General features: G+C 47.3%; 1 protein-coding gene across 1 annotated transcript in view; it reads right to left on the bottom strand.

Moving 5' to 3' along the window:
- The window catches only part of CALB2 (calbindin 2), a 74591-nt gene that overhangs the window by 44114 nt on the left and 9502 nt on the right, over positions 1 to 20975 (bottom strand). The window contains exons 2-3 of the mRNA XM_075008842.1: positions 1710 to 1786; positions 954 to 1043 (exon numbers count right to left, since the gene is read on the bottom strand). Coding sequence (XP_074864943.1) covers positions 954 to 1043; positions 1710 to 1786 — 167 coding nt within the window. The remainder of the gene's footprint in view (positions 1 to 953; positions 1044 to 1709; positions 1787 to 20975) is intronic.

Raw genomic sequence — 20975 nt, forward strand, 5'->3', positions numbered from 1 at the left:
TTGTGGTTACTTCAATACAGCAAAAATATAATTAGTCCAGGAAAAGGCAGCAGAAATTATTAGTAGCTTGCTGAGACTATATGAAGATAAATTTTTAATGGTTAAAATGCTTTTCTTTAGAGAGAAGATGAATAATGGCAAATATAAAGTAATGGTTGGGAGAGAGGAGAGTTCCTATTTATCCATTCCCATAACATGAGAGCAAAGAGGCAGACAATGAAATTAAAAGCCAACTATGTCAACAGCTGATACATGGAAATTCTGTTTTATGCAAGGCATAGTTATCCATTGGAACTCACTACCACAATATGCTATGGAGGCAAAGAATTTAATGAAGATGGCATTCAATTTGTATATACATATTGAGAACATCAGTGGCAGTTACACTCACCGGGATAACAATCCCTAATGAGCATCAGCTCATGCTTCAGGACACAAGCCAACTACACGAGCTACTAAGAGCTCAGAAGATGTTTCTCTCATGGATATTTGATTGTACTATTGTCCATGGAGTAGAGACAATAGTATTTTCAAAGATGCCTAACAGAATCAGGCGCTCTGATCCCATGAAAAATACAATGGGTTCTGGAGATGTGACTGACTCCCTTGGGCTGCTTTGACAAGGTAGTCTAATGCCACATGTTCTGTTCTGGTCTAAAGAAGTGGGTCTGTCCCAGGAAAGCTCACCTTATAAATTATTTTGTTAGTCTTTAAAGTGTTACTTGACCATTTTCTTGTTTTAATCCCACATGAGTTATACTCCCTACCTTTAGAGTGCAAGAGGATCCTTGCATTCTTGCTAGGATCTAATGCCCCAGCATATGTGGGACATCCTGGTCCCAGTGAAACCAATGACTGGTCTTCCACTTTAGGGGCCCTAGTATTTCCCCCTGAGCATAGTAGTAACCATGATAGCAACTTTCAGGTGCAATCCTGGTGCTAGCACCACTCACCTCTGTCATTTCAATTTTGCCATCAGCATTCTTGTCATACTTCTGCATGAACTCCTTCATCTTCTCTGCAAAGCTGCCATTCTTAGTGTCCTGTGAGCAAAGTGAGAAGCGTTGTACCTCTTGCACTCCTACAGGGCTTCTGCACCCCATGGCCCAGCCGCCTATCTGCAACTTGTCTGATCAGTGCATTGGCTTCAAACCAAGCTAATCTAAGTGAATCTTAGGTGAGCAAAAAATGCACTCTCACATCAAGCCAGGAAAGGGAGCTGTCCATGGGTGGGACTGTCCCTGGCCAGCTAAAGCCAGTCTTACAGGCTGCAAACACCTATTAGTGAGTGAAACATTGACTATCCAGAACAGCCCTCAATGCCAGTGGGGATCCTCTGGATGGGGAGAGGTGGTAGGACCAGGCTCATTTATAAGTTTTAGTAAAGCTCCATTGGCTTATTACATCCCATCACTCCAGTGCTAACTCAGAGGTGCTAACTCGCAATGATTTATCATGAAGCTCATGCTATTGCTCTTTAGGCCCAGCTCCTGGACTCATGTGATTCTAGGAAAACTGCAGCTTTGCTTTGGAGAAAAGCTAGAAAATATGACCTCCTAAAGGCCCCAAAGACGAATAAGAAGACCCAAGATCTATTATTTTCATGATCTGGGAGAGGGGATCTGGCCTGTGAATGGGGACAGAGGGAACAAAGAAAAGGAGTAGGAGGAAGACCAGCAGGAAAAGGAAAGGAAATGTATTTTTCTTACCACTCCAGCACCCTTCCTAGCACTTTCCAGCTCTTGGAAGAAGTTTTCTAGCTCCTTGCCTTCAATGTAGCCATTTCCTGCAAGAAAAACAAACGTGGTTGGGAGTGGTTGAGCCAGTGAGGGGATTAAGGCAGTACAGGATTATAGGAGGCTCAGTTACCGGAGTGATGTGATTACACCAGAATTTAAACTTTCATCAAAAATAAAATGAATTTCTAGCCTTTTTTGCTAGGCAGAAAACCTTGAAAATATGGACGAAGTGTGATCAATGCAGTAAGGTCTGCCTGAGTCTTCAGAGAGCCTGCAGCAGTTGCTCAGACAGGGGAAACTGCCTCTTGTTCTTCATTATGTGCTAATTCAGAGACCTTCTACTCCAGGGTGACCTGAAGAATGAGAGGGTTTTGACCTGGTGTCAGTCGGAGCAGAGGCTGGGAGAAGGATGCCAGGTACAAGTTCTGCCCAGGAAGCACTTACCCTAGGCAGCTCCAAGTCAGCAGCCCAGCTGGACCCTCAGACAGGCTCCCTGCCTGCCATACCCCTGCAGGACTCTCAAATCAGCCAGCTGCTGGTACCACGTACATCTCTGTGCCAGGCACTCTTGAGAGGAGGGAGCAGACAGACTTTATGCATGGCAAGGACTGTGCACAGCTGCAAGGATTGTGCTGGAGATGGGAGCAGTGTGTGGAGCCCCTCCAGCAGTAAGATGCACATGGCCACAGAAGCTGTCTGCTTTGAGCAGCATGCTGGGCATGTCTGGCAGGGAGCTTGCTTGAGAGGCCTGCTGGGCGCTGGGCACAGGACACTGGCGTCCCAGAGGATCATGGCAGGCCAGATCTGTTCCATGGGACATATTTTGCCTCCTCCTGAAGTAGACTGACCAACCTAGAGGTCACAACGATACCAGTAAGTTTTGAAAGGCAGGATGTAAAGCCTTGCCTACACTCACACACACACACACACACACACGTGCACAGACACAGACGTGCACACGCGCGCGCACACACACACACAGAGGTCATGTCTACACTAACACACACACACACATACACAGAGGCCGTGTCTACACTAAAACACACACACACACACACACACACACACACACACACAGGTCGTGTCTACACTTGCCCCTCCTTTTGTAAGGGACATGTTAATGAGGCAGTTCAGAAGATGCTAATGAGGAGCTGATATGATATGCAGCACCTCATTAGCATAATGATGGTGGCGCTTGATTCAAAAGTGCTGCTTTCAGAACGCACAATGCCTGTGTAGACAGGAGCCTTTTGGAAGGACTCCCCTGACTTCGAAAGCCCCTTCTTCCTATTTGGTTTTAGGAAGAAGAGGTTTTCAAAGTCGAGAGGGGTCCTCTCTAAAGGCCCCCTTCTACACAGATGACTTGTGTTCCGAAAGCAGCACTTTCAAATTGCACACGGTTGCCATCATGCTAATGAGGTGCTGTATAGTCATGTCAGTGCCTCATTAGCATCTTCAGAACTGCCTCATTAATATGCCCCTTCCGAAAGAAGGGGCCAAATGTAGACATGGCCACACTGTTGATCTACCCTATACAACTTCAGATACACAAATAGCATAGCTGAAGTCGACATACTCACCATGGAATCTTCCCCATGGTAAGCGCAGCACAGGCTGCTCTCCCATAGACTCCAGCTACTCGTCTCATCCCAGCAAAGTGCCAGAGTTGACAGGAGAGCATTTGGGGATCAATATATTGTGTGTGAGCAGATGCAATAAATCAACAGCCAGTGGATTGATTGCTCCAGCGTTGATCCATCATGTAGTGGAGACAAGCCCTAAATCCTCAAACTTGAATTTAGCCAGCACACTGAGACCAACACTCCTGCCCTGCCATTAGGTCCTTGAGTTATTTCACTGGCTATGAAGGGTCAGGGTTTTCCCTTGCCCTCTGATCTGGATGCTGAATACTTGATTTTCACCAGGCCACAGGTTGGAAGAGCACCATACCTCTGCATAGCTAAATAGACCACCTTTAAAAATAATTTTGAATTCTTTTCCTGCTGATGGAGTGAACATCTATAGCTGTAAAGAGCTGCATTAATCCATATTTCTCCAATGTCAAGAAATGGTGCAGGAAAGGTTCTGCTAAAAAAGAGTCACAACAAAATTATATACAACCTCCCATCTGTGCTATTGAATTTCATGCATCTTGACATCCTTTATACATTATAATCATTCTTTGTTGTCAATGAGAGGGTGGGGTGGGAGATATGGTAGGGTGCTAGGGTTGAAGCCTAGAAGGAAGTCTTTCTATGGTTTCAAACTTGAAACTCAGCTCAGGTTTGCCAAAAAGAGTCTTAAAATTGAGCTAAGATTCCAATAATCTTTTGCTGGTGGTAAGTTTTTCCAATGCAACAGTGTCTGATCCTCTGGCTTCACTTATTTTTAATCCCAACCCAGACAAAACCTTGTTCTTTATTCCCTCTCCAAGAGGTATCAGTGACAGCCGATTCATGGAAGTTGAAGCTAGACAAATCCAGGCTGGGACAAAATTGTATAGTAAACTCTTTCATATCCAGTACTCTATCCTCAGGAACTCTCAAATAACTTGCATTTTAACCGTAAATAAATTTTAGTTACGTTTTCCATAAGTACAGTATAGTGAAAGGAAAGACAAATAAATACATTTACAGTTTACAATATTACTGTGGGTGGTAAATAGAGTACTTTGTATACTTTTTTGTTTGTTTCTAAATATCTAATCTTGTTTTTCTTTAGTGTTATGCATTGGTAGGTCTCCCTCTCTATTATCTAGAATATTTGAATATCCAGCAACCTCCCAGTCCCGGAGTTGCTGGATATGAAAGAGTTTACTGTATAATTAAGCAATGAAGTAACTAAACATTGGAACAAAGTACTGAGGGCTGTGCTGTTCTGTGGGACCATAGGGAAGGCTCTTAGCATCTCAGTGAAGGATAATAATGCTTCCCTGCTTGACTTGGATGTTGTGAAGATAAATATATTAAAAACATGACGGGCTGTGAGCTCTACAATGCAACGTGCCGTACAGGAGACACATATTTATTATGCTGAGTACTAGGAGCACATCTAGTGAGAGACAACCCATGGGCCACAGCTCCACAAACAAGGGTTGAGGGGGACCTGCGGCCTGTAGAAAAGTGTTTTTGCCCAAGATCAGACAGCAGGTCAGGGATTGTGCCAAGAAACCATTTCAGCTCTCCTTGCTTCAAACATCATGTGCTCTCCACTGCATCTCACTGCCTTGCTGCCTAGCCTGGGGCTCTATTAAGACATGGCCACATCATGCCCCTGAACTCACTGGAGAAATCTCCATTCATATAATGAGCCAGTATACTGGCATTTAAGCCCCACTTTACATCTGTTCAGTGTGCAGAAGTAGCACCTGCTGTGTAGACATAGTGTAAGGAACAGAGTTACTGCCTCTTTAGTTGTGGTTAAGCAGTCAACCAGCAACAACTGGGCTGAAAGCCTTCAGACCAGGCATAAGGAAGTGCCAGGGTGCCTAGCTGGAATTATGTAGAATCTGCAAAATGGCAGGAGCTAGCTTAGTTCTACGTAGCTGGACTTCCCAGTGACAAACCACTGGTAGGCACTGCTCTCTGAATGGGTCTGGGACAGAGACAATGTTTTCTCTATTTTTTTCCATCCGAGGTGGGATAAATTTTGTTATGCGCACCAAGACACGCGTGTGTGCTCTGCTAATGAGCTGGGTGGCACCTGAATCTCTCCTGGGCAGCTGCCCAGGTGTTCAGCTACAGGGAATACTAGATAGAGAGGCAGATAAAGGTAAGAAGTAGCTCAGGGCGCGGCCATCGGTCTGAGTGTAAGCAGACAGTTGGACCCTTACTAAAACTCAGTGAGAAGTTTGGTTGGCTAGCCCCTGGTATAAAAAGGAAGGGGAAGATTTGCTGCGAAATCAGGACAGGAGACTGAAAGGCCCCATGGACAATGGGGAGATAACAAAGCTCCAGCTCAGCCTGACAGGATAGGCCAGCTAATGAGGGAGTCAGGAGGCTAGATGGGTTTTGTCCTCCATGTGAGTTAGAACTGCCAGGGTCAGCACAGTGGGCAGAATTAAGGGGAAAAGAGTGGCCTGAGCAGAGCTGGGAATCACAGCCATGTGAGCCAGAGAAACCATCCAGGAAGCAGTTCCATGCTGGGGGTAGAGCCACGGTCAGAAAAGCCAGTGATGCAGTCCAGAGAACGGGTCAGTCAGTGCTGTCAGCAGAGCCACAGAAGCAATTCCAGGAGCAGACTCGTGCTGGGAGAAGTACTGCAGCTACCAGAGCCAGAGAGGCCAGAGAAGCAGCCCAGAGGAGTGTACTAGAGGCAGAGCACCAGCAGTGCAGAGGCAGAGTGGGGCTGGGGCTAGAGCAGTCCAGAGCTGGATGCTGTGAGCAACTGGGCAGCATGAGGGGGACCCTGGCAGAGGGCCCAGCACAGGGAGATGGCATCAGACAAGAGGCCTTGCGGGTCTGAGTTGGAGGGTTATCATAACCATCAATGGGGGGTGGAGTGGGAAGTGATTGACACTGGGAAGAAGGGTCTTGTCATCTAGAGGCATGTGGTTAATGCCAGAGCAAGTGTCTGACCCCTTGCATCCCTGCAGCTCAGACAGGGCCTGAGAAGGACACTTGGGATATGTGAGGGACAGAATGTGATGTACTCTAACGTTTCACAGATGCTGTTTGTGATGTCCTTGTGCCACACAGTGGGTGATGTGCTTTTCTGTCACCTTTCCAATTTCCTCCTGTCTCTCTCTCTCTTTTTTTTTAAGGTGAATGCTGTTTAACTAACAGTATTTCTTTGTATTGAATGATCAGTGGGCCAGGAAGCATCCAGAGTGGAATCAGCTCCCTGGTATGGAGACACCCTAGCTCCTGTCCTAAATGACCAATGACAAGGTAGGGGCTGACACTCCACCCCCCAGGAATGCTGGCCCAACCTTGTTGGGGTTACAAGGGTTCTACAACACAGGAGGGTAGAAGGGGAGGACGTTAGGTCAGGGCAGCACCTAGGTAAGGGAAGTAGGAGCAGGGACTCAAATCCTTTTGCTAGCTCATTTCACAGGGTTAGTTCCCTCCCTAGTGGGACCATTCTCCTGTTTACATGAGGAAGCAGACTTTGCTGTTTAGTACAGGGTCAAAGGCCTAGACACCAGAGTAGAGGGAAGAGTTTGGGTTTCCCTTAGGGATGTAAATACCCTTAAGACAGTGTTTCCCAAAGTGTGGCATATGTGCCACTGGTGGCACTTGAAAGGATTTCAAGAGGTATGCACTGGAAAATAAATGACTAAAAATCAGAAGAGACGCACTGGGATGGCACTGCAAGAGAGGGTACACAGATAAGTCCAAAGTTCTGAAAGGTGTGTACAAATGTTTTAAGTCTGGAAAACACTGCTTTCAGAAGTTAACTGGTTAAATGATTAACATTATTTTGCTTAATTGATTAACCAAGGTCACTGGGTCTGGCCTGGCACGGCCGAGACTGGGCATGGGGTCACTCTGGCCAGCCGGCATGTGACCATTGGGGCTGGGGTTGCTCTGGCCAGCTTGGTGCACAGAGGGTTTAACAATTATGATAAATGAATGGTAAGCCTAATGCTTATCCATTAACTGGTTACGCTCTTTCATCCATAAGTTGCCTACAGACCCCAAGGTAGGTGATGTAACACCCTCTCCATCTTCCCCAATACAAAGAGTACTGAGCCCCAGGTGGGGCTGAAGGCCTGGTACAAGGTCATTACCCTCTCCATGTGTTGAACTCTTCCTTTCTAACTCTAGAAGGGGTGGGAGCAATAAATGTCCTGGATGGAGGGCTGAACTGTGGATGGAGCAGGCTAGCACAGGCTGAGAGGGCTGTGGCAGAAGATGCTAGAGCTGAGGGGGTGGCTGCAGCATGGCTGGCCATGAGACTGCACTGGCTGATGAGTGACCCTACAACAGACACACCTCATCCAAGCTTTGGACGGTAAGCACTTCCGGGCGGGCACTTTCCTTTTGTATTTCTTATATATTTACAATTCAGGGCTGACTCTGCTTAGTGCCATAAATATAAAAATAAAATAAAATAAAATGATAGTGCCTGTTCTGGAGAACTTATCAGGAGCAAGGAGTATCTGTGGTGGGATCATTCACCAGCCAGCTCTCTTGGAGAGCTCCTTCAATGTGCCTTACCCCAAGCTTGGCCAGTGCCTCTTGGGGACAGTACTGCAGAATCAAGTGGAGTGCCCAGGGGTTGATGCTGGGGCTGGTTTTGTTCCACATCATCATTATTGATCTGGATGATGGGATGGATTGCACCTTCAGCAAGTTCATGGATCACATTAAGCTGGAGGGAGAAGTTGAGGTAGAGTCCAAAGTGACTAGACAAGTTGGAAGATTGGGCCAAAAGAAATCTGATGTGGCAATTAGGATGGAAGAATGCCAAGTACAGCTACAGGCTGGGGATCAAATGGGTAAGTGGCAGTTCTGCAGAAAAGGATCTGGGGATTACAGTGGACAAGAATATGAATATCAGATAGCAGAAAACCCTTGTTACTAGGAAGGCTAATGACATATTGGCTACATCTACACTAGGGGAAAACTTTGAAATGGCCATACTAATGGCCAAATCGGAGAATACTAATGAGGCACTGAAAGGAATATTCAGTGCCTCATTGGCACGCTGCTGGCTGCGGCACTTTGGAAGTGTCGCGTTTCACTCATGCGCAGCTCGTCTACACAGAGGTCCTTCTCGAAAGGACCCTGCAAACGCTGAAACCCCCTTATTTCTACCAGCTGATAAGGGGGTTTCGACGTTTGCAGGGTCCTTTCGAAAAGGAGGCCCATGTAGACAAGCCGCGTGTGAGCGAAACGCAGCACTTTCGAAGTGCTGCGGCTGGCAGCTTGCTAATGAGGCGCCAAATATTAATTTCAGCGCCTCATTAGCATTCTCCGATTTGGCCATTAGCATGGCCATTTTGAAGTTCTCTCCTAGTGTAGACGTACCCACTGAGTTGCATTTGCAGGATAATTGCCACAGATCGAGGAAAGTGATTATTCCCCTCTATTCGGCACTGGTGAGGCCTCATTCGGAGTATATTACCCAGTTTTGGCTGCCCCACCCCCCACTACAAAAAGGATGTGGACAAATCGGAGACAGTCCAGTGGACACCAATGAAAACAATTAGAGGGCTGTGGCACGTGATTTATGAGGAGAGGCTGAGGGAACTGGGCTTATTTAGTCTGCAGAAGAGAAGATGGGGTGAGGGGATTTGATAGCAGCCTTCAGCTAACTAAAGGGGAATTTCAAAGAAGAAGGAGCTAAACTAGTTTCAGTGGTGGCAAATGACAGAACAAGGAGCAATGGTTTCAAGCTGCAGTGGCGGAGGTCTAGGTTAGATATTAGGGAAAACTATTTCACTAGGAGGGTGGTGAAGTACTGTAAATGGCTACCTACTGAAGTGGTGGAAGCTCATTCCCTAGAAGTTTTAAGGCCCACTTGACAAAGTCCTGCCTGGGGTGGTTTAGTCAGGGTTTAGCCTGCTCTGAGAAGGGAGTTGGACTACATGACCTCCTGAGGTCTCTTCGAACTCTAACCTTCTATGATATACATGGCTGCTGTAACAGTGTGACTGGCCCTTTCAGGGGAAACCACTACAGTGCCCACTTGTGATACTCAACTTACATGCTTGGTGCAGAAAATGAGCTGTTAGATGACAAACAAGTCACCTGCTTAAATTGGATGCTCTGGGGTTGAGAACAAACAAAGGCCTATGGACGGCCAGAGAGAATTCAAGTTCTAGGTCATGTTGTCTGATAGAGGAGCAAGACACTAGAGTACAAAAAGGCCCTGTAGCAGCAAACCTCAGATCCTTTTGGCTTGGGTTCATGCTGCAGAGCTAAAAACAGCAGTGTATCCATTTTGCTTGACAGGACTCTTCATTCTCAGAACTTGCCATCTGCAGCACCTCCTTCTGGTCTCCCTCTGCACCTATACCTGCTTGCCTCTTCACTAGCACTTCCTCCTTCACCGCTTGTTACAGAGTGTAGGGTGTGATTTCAGATACACAGGATGCCCTCCACCTTGGAAAGTAGTACGGGGGAGATCAGACAGTGGGCAGGTGCAGCTTGCAAGCACTGGTGCTGTTAAGTACAAGCTCTCATTGTCTTGATGCGAAAACCATCACACTCTTGATGTCTTGCAGTGTATGACCAAGCTGCAGCTCCTCCATGGGAAAGTCAGCACAACTATCCTCCCAGTGCACACTCCCCAGTTGTGAGACCTCCAGGGGGTGCTTGTATATTGGCACTCAGCCCTCCCCCAGCCCTGTGCCATAGAGCAATTATACCTGAGGGTCATAGAGTGGATGGTGGAAGGAGCCAACTGTAGAGACTCAGCCAGTCCATTTCTACTCCCTAGGACAAGGATCAGCCACTTTAAGGCAGCAGAGGTCCACAAAAATCCGCTGAAGCCCTTTGGTGGGCTGGGATGGCTGGGTCATGCCTCCAGGTTGTGGGATGTGTACAAGGGAATGGGGAGTCAGGTCTTGCCTGGGCAATGGGAATTTGGTCACCAGGCTTGCCTTTTGCTAACCCTTCAGAAGCAGCTCTGGTCCCTCAGGACTGGGCACATCTTTCCATGCTGGCCCACTGGCTCTTGCCACAGTGTCACATGACAATCATGCCCTTCTTTGGGTGGGACTCATGCTTCACCTTTCCCCTTCCTGATCCTACCATCATCAGATCACTTACCCCAGCTAGACTGTGGCTGGCCAAATAAAATGATCTGGCAGGCTGGATGCAGCCCCTATGCCACTGATTGCCATCCCTGCCCTGGGCTGTCTAGTGTTAGTATTTATAGTGCAGTAGCACCTAACAGCCCAAACTAAGTTGATTCTGATTGTGCTAGGGCCTGTACAAATCTATCATACATTACAATCCATGCCCTAAAAGATTTCCATTCCCTAGTCACTATTTTCTTCCCCACATGGCTGCTCTTTGCTGAACACCTGGCGTTGCTGGATTGGTGTGAAGGAGTTTGTGGGATTTACCCACCACAAAACTAGGGCCAAGGATGCAGGTGACTGAAGGATTCAGTTACACGACACAGTGAAATGTTCAGTTCCTTCTTTCTCCCATGAGAATGGCAGGGGACAGGAGCTGAACATACCTCTCCTTGTAGGGTGGAGTTCACGGCTGCAGAAGGCCATTGTGTCAGATACTGTGGCTTCAACTTACCGGGATGATTTTATAAAGAATACCTACATCTATTGCAAGCCAAAGATGATCCATTTCATGCTTTAGGCATCAGCCTTATGCTGATTCCTGCTGTGATCAGAGGGAATTATATCGGAGTGGCCACTCTAACATTTTGGTAAGTCGTCAAGGTCACACTTTTCTATGGAGAGGGTGCAGGGTCTGGGAGGCACTTACCTAGGCAGCTTCCAGCCAACAGCCCAGTGAGACCCCCAGCAGCTCTCTGCCTGCCACGGCCCTGGGCTGCTCAAAATGGCTGGCCACTCTCCCCATATGCCTCTCTGCATCAAGAGCCAGGGAGTGGGGATGAGACACACCATGCACTGTCATCACAACTCCTATTGGCTGGTTTCTGGCCAGTGGAAGCTGTAATGATTAGGCTGGAGGTATGGGCAGCATGCAAAGTCCCCTCCTCAGTGCGCAGCTCCTAGAGGCACATGGAGGAAGCAGCCAGCTGTTTTGAGCAGCCAAGGGCTGTGGCAGGCAGAGAGCCTGACTGGGATTCCCAGTGGAGTGGGCTGTGGGTCACAGGCTGGATCAAAAGGTTTGGTGGGTTAGATCCAGCCCACAGGCAGTATCTTGCCTGCCCCTGAATTATGTGCTCATACCCAATCTCTCTCAGACTACACAGGCCTTCCTATGCATCATTAGGTGTTCTTATCTTCCTCTGAGTTCTCTAGCATTAGCTGCTCCTGTAAGAAGTTTATTGATGAGCCAGTGGGCAGGTGCTCCAGTGCTTTGTAACGTGCTGCAGCAACAGCGACTCACTTGCTAAAATTCCCAAGGAAATAAATAGCTCCTCATGACAACTGCTGAGTTACCTTAGTTATAGAAAAACAGCCTTCTGTAGCTAAGAGCACAACTTGGTATTTAGTGCCAATTTTTTGTAAATATAGACATTCTGGATCTGTCACTAGAACACTGTTTACTTACTTTTGACGAAAAACAAAAAAAAACAAAGACTGTTTTTACACAATGCACAATGAGCTTGTGGAACTCATTACTACACGATATCACAGGCCAAGAGCTTAGCGGGAATCAGAGAAGACCCAGACATTTATATGGCGAGTGAGAACATACGCAATTAGATTAACTAAGAATATACATGCACCAACTCCAGAATAGGAAGGGCTAGAAGCCTGCATTGCTTCAAGGCCTAACCCAAAATCTCATGGAGGAATTAATTAGAAACATCCCTTAAGTACTGGTCATTAACAAATGTCCAGAGGTGTGTCCTGCTATGGCCCCTATTATCTGAGCACCTCACAATGTTAAACAGAGTTGTTTTTGTAGCACCCCTGGTAGGCAGGGAAGTGCTATTACCCTCATCTGACAGATGGGAAAGTGAGGCGCAGACAGAGAGAAAGACTAATGCCCTTCTCGAGGGTCACACAGGGACCCATGGCAGAGCAAGGATTTGAACCTGGGTGTCTTTCAGTCACAGGGAACGTGGCTGATGTGCATCGGACAGATTTGCACTGCCATGGCCCTTGCAGTAATTAGCTTGTGGGGTTAGAAGACTTCAGTCTCCATGACCATCATGCTGGCACCTTTCATCCTTGTATACATCCACGCAGAGTTACACTGGATGGCACCCTCAGTGTCCTCTTGGAGCAACAGATGTTGCCCAGGATTCTCTGCTTGCTGCCTCCTTGTAGATCCCTTGTGTAGGTCGTCGGACCTGCAACCTCCTTCCTCTTTTGTTTTTTGCTGGTTTCTGTGTTCTTTTGTCGTGTTTTTTTCCCTGGGCAGAGCCCCACCACACACCTATTAAAAAGGCTGGTGCCCTGCACCCACACATACATCCCAGCAGCGTTCCACTACCTCCCTTCTTCTTTGAACGGCGGGTGTTGTCTGGGGGTCTCCTCTTGGTGCCTCGCACTGATGCTCTTCTGTTGTACCTTTGGCCCATCTCTGTGGTGTTCCTTTGTCCCATCAGTTGACCTCAAGGTTTTTCGGGCTCTTCCACACTCTGAAATGGGTAGCCCTCCCTTCACTGGAGATCAAAGAGCCTTTTACTAGCACTGAAATGTATATTGAAAATTCCAGTCCCTCCTTTGGGCAGCTTGACTCTGGGCCCTCAATACCCAGGGCTGCAAAAGTGGTTTTCTGGCCACCTCTCTGCTGCTCTCCCAGAAACAGTCCTGCCAGGAAGGGTGCAGGAAAGCCATTTCCAGTCAAACCTCACACAGATCTTGCAGCAGCCTTTCCCCAGTTGCTGGGCAGCCAGGTTGCAAGGGTCAGTGCACAAAGAACAGGTGCTGACATCTGGCTTGCAAAACATTCAGTGGCCTTCTACGCTGATGTATACTTAATGCTGGGGTTCCTATGGCAACAGTACCTTCTCCATCCCCAATTAGTTTCCGTTCGGTCTCCCTTCCTTTTTCTCTCTAACTCCAGATCATGTCTTTGCCATCGCTTTATAATTGCCATCTGAAAGGCTTCTGTGTTCAGGAGTTCTCATGGCGAGCAGAGCAAGCAGGGTGAGGCTTCATCAGACTTAATTAGGTAACCCTGGGGCTGCAGCAGTCAGCCAGGAATCCAGGACGTGGGGCGCAGCGATTGCTACTGCTTGCCTGCAGCGCCTGCCCCCTTCTAATCCAAGTCGGTTACACAAATAGATGTGCCGCTGACGCCCCCTCTGTGCCCCTCCCCCCACCAGCAGTTGGGAGGGTGAATGCACCGGGCTCTGGAAACAAGGAGCAAGAGGATTATGCCTGCGCTTCCTCATCATGGTGACTAAGGAGGCCTGTCCTGCAGCCTTGCCTGGAATGACACACACATACGAGGCCTGCTTTGCATTGCACAGGGCTAGGCTGGGGCTGGAAGGAAAATAATTCGGATAGATCTGAGCTTTTCTGTCTGCCCGCTGCTTAGAATACTGACAAGGAAACTTCTCAGCTGCACCAAAGGGAAGCTCTGAAGAATGAAACACCCAGAGGCAAGAGCTAGGGAGATGCTTGCTTATTCCACCCCTCTGCCTTCCCTTCACCCCACACCTTCTTACTGAACTTACTGGAAAGGACTGACTTCTCTTAGGGTATGTCTGTACTGCAATTAGACACCTGCAGCTCAGGCTTTGGGGTCAGCCTAAAAGGCTGTTAAATGTGATGTAGACTTTCAGGCAGGGACTGTAACTCAGGTTCTAAGACCCTGCCAGGACATCTGCATTCCAGTTAGCAGCAGGGTCCACAGCTTCCCTGGGTGACTGGGCAAGGTGGGGGCAAAGGGGCAGCTTTCATAGAATCATAGAACACTAGGACTGGAAGGGACCTCGAGAGGCCATCGAGTCCAGCCCCCTACCCCAATGGCAGGACCAAGTACTATCTAAACTATCCCTGATAGACATCTATCTAACCTGTTCTTAAATATCTCCAGTGATGGAGATTCTACAACCTCCCTTGGCAATTTATTCCATTGTTTGACCGCCCTGACAATTAGGAACTTTTTCCTAATATCCAACCTAAACCTCCCTTGCTGCAGTTTAAGTCCATTGCCTCTTGTTCTATCCTCAGAGGCCAAGAAGAACAAGTTTTCTCCTTCCTCCTTATGACTCCCTTTTAGACACCTGAAAACCGCTATCATGTCTCCCCTCAATCTTCTCTTTTCCAAACTAAACAAGCCCAGTTCTTTCAACCTTTTTTCATAGGTCACATTCTCTAGACCTTTAATCATTCTTGTCGCTCTTTTCTGGACCCTCTCAAGTTTCTCCATATCTTTTTTGAACTGCGGTGCTCAGAACTGGACACAATACTCCAGCTGAGGCCTAACCAGCACAGAGTAGAGCGGACGAATGACTTCTCGTGTCTTGTTCACAACACACCTGTTAATGCATCCCAGAATCACGTTTGCTTTTTTTGCAACAGCATCACACTGTTGACTCATATTTAGCTTGTGGTCCACTACAACCCCTAGATCCCTTTCTGCTGTAGTCGTTCCTAGACAGTCTCTCCCCATTCTGTATGTGTGAAACTGATTGTTCCTTCCTAAGTGGAGCACTTTGCATTTGTCCTTATTAAACTTCATCCTGTTTACCTCAGACCATTTCTCCAATTTATCCAGATCATTTTGAATTATGACCCTATCCTCCAAAGCTGTTGCAACCCCTCCCAACTTGGTATCATCTGCAAACTTAATAAGTGTACTTTCTATGCCAATATCTAAATCATTGATGAAGACATTGAACAGAACCGGTCCTAACACAGACCCCTACGGAACCCCACTTTTTATACTTTTCCAGCAGGATTGAGAACCATTAAGAACTACTCTCTGGGTACAGTTATCCAGCCAGTTATGCACCCAGCTTATAGTAGCCTCATCTAAATTGTATTTGCCTAGTTTTTTTATAAGAATATCATGAGAGGCCGTATCAAATGCTTTACTAAAGTCTAGGTATATCACAACTACCGCTTCTCCCCTATCCACAAGGCTAGTTATCCTATCAAAGAAAGCTATCAAATTAGTTTGACAAGATTTATTCTTTACAAACCCATGCTGGCTGTTTCCTATTACCTTACAACCTTCCAAGTGCTTGCAGATGATTTCTTTAATTACCTGCTCCATTATCTTTCCTGGCACTGAAGTTAAGCTGACTGGCCTGTAGTTTCCTGGGTTATTCTTATTCCCCTTTTTATAGATGGGCCCTATATTTGCCCTTTCCCAGTCTTCTGGAATCTCTCTTGTCTCCCATGATTTTCCAAAGATGATAGATAAGGGCTCAGATACCTCCTCTATCAGCTCCTTGAGTATTCTAGGGTGCATTTCATCAGGCCCTGGTGACTTGCAGACATCTAATTTTCCTAAGTGATTTTTAACTTGTTCTTTTTTATTTCATCTTCTAACCCTACCTCTTTCCCACTAGCATTCACTATGTTGAGCATTCCTTCATCACACTTCTCAGTGAAGACCAAAACAAAGAAGTCATTAAGCATCTCTGCCATTTCCAAGTTCCCTATTACTGTTTCTCCCTCCTCACTGAGCAATGGCCCTACCCTGTCCCTGGTCTTTGCACCCATGGAAGGGGCAGTGCCTCTGACAGAAGGAGCAGGGTTGGGGCAGCCAACTCTCAGCACTGCTTCAAGCATAATGTACCCCCTCACCTTCCACCCCACAGCTGTCAGTGCTGCCCACAGCAGGCCACATAGTTTTCCAACAGCGATTTAAAGGGCCTGGGGTCCAGCTGCCACTGGTGTAGTAGCGGTGGGAGGAAGCTCCAGGCCCTATTGCTCAGCAGGCCCCAGGGCAACTGCCCCCTTTGCCCCTCACTGTTGGTGGGCCTGGCAATTAGCTCCTGAGCCCAAGCCCCACAGGCCTAAGTCATCTGGCATGGGCCAGTCGTCAGTGCCTAGCTGCAATGCATGCATACCCTAAACCATTCAGGCTTGAATTCCATGCTGTGTATTACTGGAAGAGGTACCAGCTTAGTGTGCTTCCATTTCTGCTTCTCAGGGGCTGTGTCTACACGTGCCCCAAACTTCGAAATGGCCATGCAAATGGCCATTTCGAAGTTTACTAATGAAGCGCTGAAATGCATATTCAGCGCTTCATTAGCATGCGGGCGGCAGCGGCGCTTCGAAATTGACGAGCCTTGCAGCCGCGCGGCGCGTCCAGACGGGGCTCCTTTTCGAAAGGACCCCGCCTACTTCAAAATCCCCTTATTCCCATCAGCTCATGGGAATAAAGGGACTTCGAAGTAGGCAGCATCCTTTTGAAAAGGAGCTCCATCGGGACGAGATGCACGGCAGCGAGGCACGTCAATTTCGAAGTGCCGCGGCCGCCTGCATGCAAATGAAGCGCTGAATATGCATTTTAGTGCTTCATTATTAAACTTCGAAATGGCCATTTGCGTGGCCATTTCGAAGTTTGGGGCTTGTGTAGACATAGCCATTGGCAGTAGCTTGCCTGGTGTTAGAAGTATGGCCAGAGCATCAAGCTATTGAACAATCATCAGGTTTCCATTCCACCTACAGAAACCGGAGACGTTTAACAAGTAGACAATTGAATGTAGGGGACCTATTGGCTTAATGGTATTTTTGGGAAATAAGGACCCTGAGACTGACAGCCACTGGGATGATGGGGAGAGGCCAATATTCCAGATCAGCCAGTTTATAAGGGAGTCAGTAGACCAGGGTGTCCCATCCTCTGTGTGAGCTGGAATCACTGCCCTGGAACAGAGTGGGCAGAACTAAGGGGAAAGCAGGGGTCCAAGATGAGCTGGGGATTGGGGACACATCCAGCAGAGAAACAGCCCAGGAAGCAGGTCAGTGCAGGGAGCAGAGTTACAGAAGTAGCCCAGAGAGCAACCATGTGGTGGGAGCAGAGCACAGCACCCAGAGCCAATGGGGCCAGAGAAGCAGCTCAGGGTCATGCTGAAGAAGGCAATTCTGAAGCAGTCGAGGGCCATACTGGAGTTAGAGCAGTGTGGAGCTGGGTGCAGTCAGCCTCTGGAAAGAGCAAGAAACAGACACTGAGAAGAGGGCCCAGTGTAAGGAGATGCCCCTAGCTAAGAGGCCTTGCAGTCCAGACTCATTCCTGCAGCCCTCAGTTATACCTAGTGACTGTCAGAGGGCGAGACTGGCTGACAAGTGGCCCTCATTCATGTGTCAGTCAGGCAGAGAGCTTTGCTCTCTGTTTATCTGGAGTGAGAAGAACCTTGTCCAGGTACCTGCATCCAGTGAGAAGAGAGGCTGGAGAGCTCAATGGAGGTCACTGTGGCTATTTATTGCAGAGCCATCACTTTGAGTCCAGCCTGTACTTACATCAGATGAGTCTGAAGGCATCTGTCCTACAGAGCAGCCAAGTTTGGGTGCACTACCCTTCCCCAGTCAATGGCCATGAGAGGACCGTGGTTAGTCAGAGTCAGGGTGCAATGAGTTCAGTGCTATTGTATAAATGTGTTTTTAATCTTTGCTTAGGAGAAGGTAAGCACTGGAAATAAAGGGTTGGTGCCAGTCAGGCCTGAGGTGCTTTGTCTGAGCTGTTGGGAGAGGTTGCTCATTTCATGCCCAGTCCAATCAATCTCACACATTAATGTTCCCCAGAGCCACCAGCTGTGGCTTGGAGTTGACTTCACAAGCAGAGCATCTGCATCTATTCCCTATGGTCACACTGTGCCACCACAGAAGTTTCAGAACCACTCCTTCCATCAAGCCATAAAGAAGGGAAGGCTCATCAGGACAACCCCATCCCAGCCAGGAACGCTGGCACTGCTTCAGTGGCTCATGGATGCACTAGGTCCTCCATTTCCAGTGTGCGCTAGGTTCCTCCCCACAAATCCCCGGCAGCCTCAATGAGTCATAAAACATGGCCAGCAGGGACCATCATTTCAACTAGCCTGACCAGCTGTAGATCATAGGCCTCCACCTCCTGCCCATTAAACCCAGCCATGGAAATGAGATCAAAGTAAAGTGTCAGCAATGAGCTACTGCAATGCAGGGCTCTGATGTTGTCTCATTGTATCTTAGCCTCCACAGAAGAGAGGCAAATGGTTGCTGGAACTGTCCCACAATGTTCTGAGGTTTGAACAGGCATAGCCAGAGGGGCAGCAGATTTATCCAAAGTGACTGACCGTCAACTGCGTCCCAAGGAACCCCCTGCTTCAGTTCTGCCATTCCTTTCCATATCAGCTGAGATAACTGTCAAACCAGTGAGCATGGAATAAAAGCGAATGACTGAATAGACATAGGAGCTGCAGTGTGATTCACAAGGATAGACATGTCCACAGTAACCTATCCTGCTGCATTTGGGAGTACGTGGGTCAGTTATTTATTGGTGAATATTCTTCCTGGGCAAAGGCCTGGTGCTACACGCTGAGCTAAATGAATGTGTTGCAATATATTTAGTAAGTGATTCTGTACACTAAAGAGAAATGGGTTGGTAATTGAGAGAAAAATACATTTCCCAGATAGAAAAGTCCCTTAATGAAAAAAAAATCTCTATAGCTGAGCAGCAGTGACAAAAACTCCCTTGGAACTTCATGATGACAGCAGGATAGAAGTCAGAGCCTCCTGTTACTGAAAGCACAGGCACCTGCCATTAAAGCTAAAGGAAAATCTCCTCTAGGCATAAGCAATATAAGATTGATGACATCACCTGAGTAGTCTTGATTGCTGCTGGTGGAAGGCTGTCATGCACACCTAAGCCAGTTCATTACAATAGCTTTATAGGAAATGTGTGCTGCTCCACTGGTCAGGACATCAGCTTTCACTATTCTAGTTGCTATTTCCTTCTTACAGTCTAGATCATATGTCATGTTGCTCCCCAGATACGTGAACTTCTCTACATTATCTAGTTCGATCCCATCTTCACTGATCTTCCTTCCTATTTCCTTATCTCCAAATACCATTGTCCTCATTTTATCAATGTTCATAATCTACCTGTACCACTTCCCTTCCTTATTTAGCACCTCCACTGTTCTTGCTAGCTTCTTTCCATCTTCCTTGATGATAACTATATCATCTGTGAACCTCAAATTTTTAATTCTCATCCCATGCACCGATATCCCTTCTACCTCTTCCTTGATCTTGTCCATCATTCTCTCCAGTTGTGTGATGAAGATACCCAGCAATATTGGATCTCCTTGTTGTGCAGCTCTCCTCATTTTAAATAAACTTCCCAACTCTCCGCATGTTCTCACTGCTGCCTCCACATTGTCATTGATATCCTTCAACAACCAGGTCAGTCTGCTATCCACACCATTTGACTCCAACACCACCCAAGTTGCTTTCTGATCTATACTGTCAAATGCCTTCTGAAAATTAACAAAGCAACTGTAGAAGTTCTTATTCTTTCACTGAGCTTTCTCTGCTATCAATCTTAGTGCCAATATCTGCTGTATGGTACTTCTCTCTTTCCTGAATCTCCCTTGCTCATCTACTAGATATTCTTCTATCTGCAATCTCAGCCTCTCTGTGGCTACGTCTACACGTGCCCCAAACTTCGAAATGGCCACGCAAATGGCCATTTTGAAGTTTACTAATGAAGTGCTGAAATGCATATTCAGCTCTTCATTAGCATGCGGGCGGCAGCGGCGCTTCGAAATTGACGCGGCTCGCCGTGCGCTGGCGTGTCTAGACGGGGCTCCTTTTCGAAAGGACCCCGCCTACTTCGAAGTCCCCTTATTCCAATGAGCTGATGGGAATAAGGGGACTTCGAAGTAGGCGGGGTCCTTTCGAAAAGGAGCCCCGTCTGGATGCGCCAGCGCGCGGAGAGCCGCGTCAATTTCGAAGCGCCACTGCCGCCCGCATGCTAATGAAGAGCTGAATATGCATTTCAGCGCTTCATTAGTAAACTTCGAAATGGCCATTTGCGTGGCCATTTCGAAGTTTGGGGCACGTGTAGACACGGGCTGTCAGTGTCATCATCAGTACCTTGCCTAGATGACTTGTTAGGGCAATTGTTCTGTATCTCTTGCACTCCAACGTGCTTCCTTTCTTGTGTATTGTCAGTAGCACAGATCTTGTTCATTCCCTAAGTGCCTTCTCTTCGTTCCATGCTATATTACATAGTCGGTGTATTTCCTGAATCATACTCTCCCCACTGTATTTGGTCATCTCTCCCATGATCTTATCTTTTCCAGGGATCTTGTTGTTCTTTAGTCATTTCACTGCTCTTTCTACTTCCTCCTTCAAACTATCAGTCTCGCTCTTGATGCTTGGCAGTGATATCTCTTTTATTTCTTCCATCAGTCTCTCTGAGATACTCGGGTCCAACTGTGCTTTGTACAGATTGGTGCAATATCTCATGCATCACTGCACAGCCATCTCCTTGTTCATGAGCACTTTGTCATTTTCGTCTTTGATCTCCATCAGCTTCACCTGTCACTTATTTTTAATATTCCTGATTAGGATATTTGGATTAGGATATGAATAAAATGATTATTTTATACACCTGCTTGGACTTACATTTGCCATAATACCTCTCTGTATCTTCACACTGCTCCTCTGACCATTTTGCCTTACCCATTCTGGCCACTTTCCTTACCTCATTGGTTTTCACTCTATACTGCTTTTCC

This window comes from Carettochelys insculpta, chromosome 14, assembly GCF_033958435.1.
Source record: "Carettochelys insculpta isolate YL-2023 chromosome 14, ASM3395843v1, whole genome shotgun sequence".
In the NCBI taxonomy this organism is placed as follows: Eukaryota; Metazoa; Chordata; order Testudines; family Carettochelyidae; genus Carettochelys; species Carettochelys insculpta.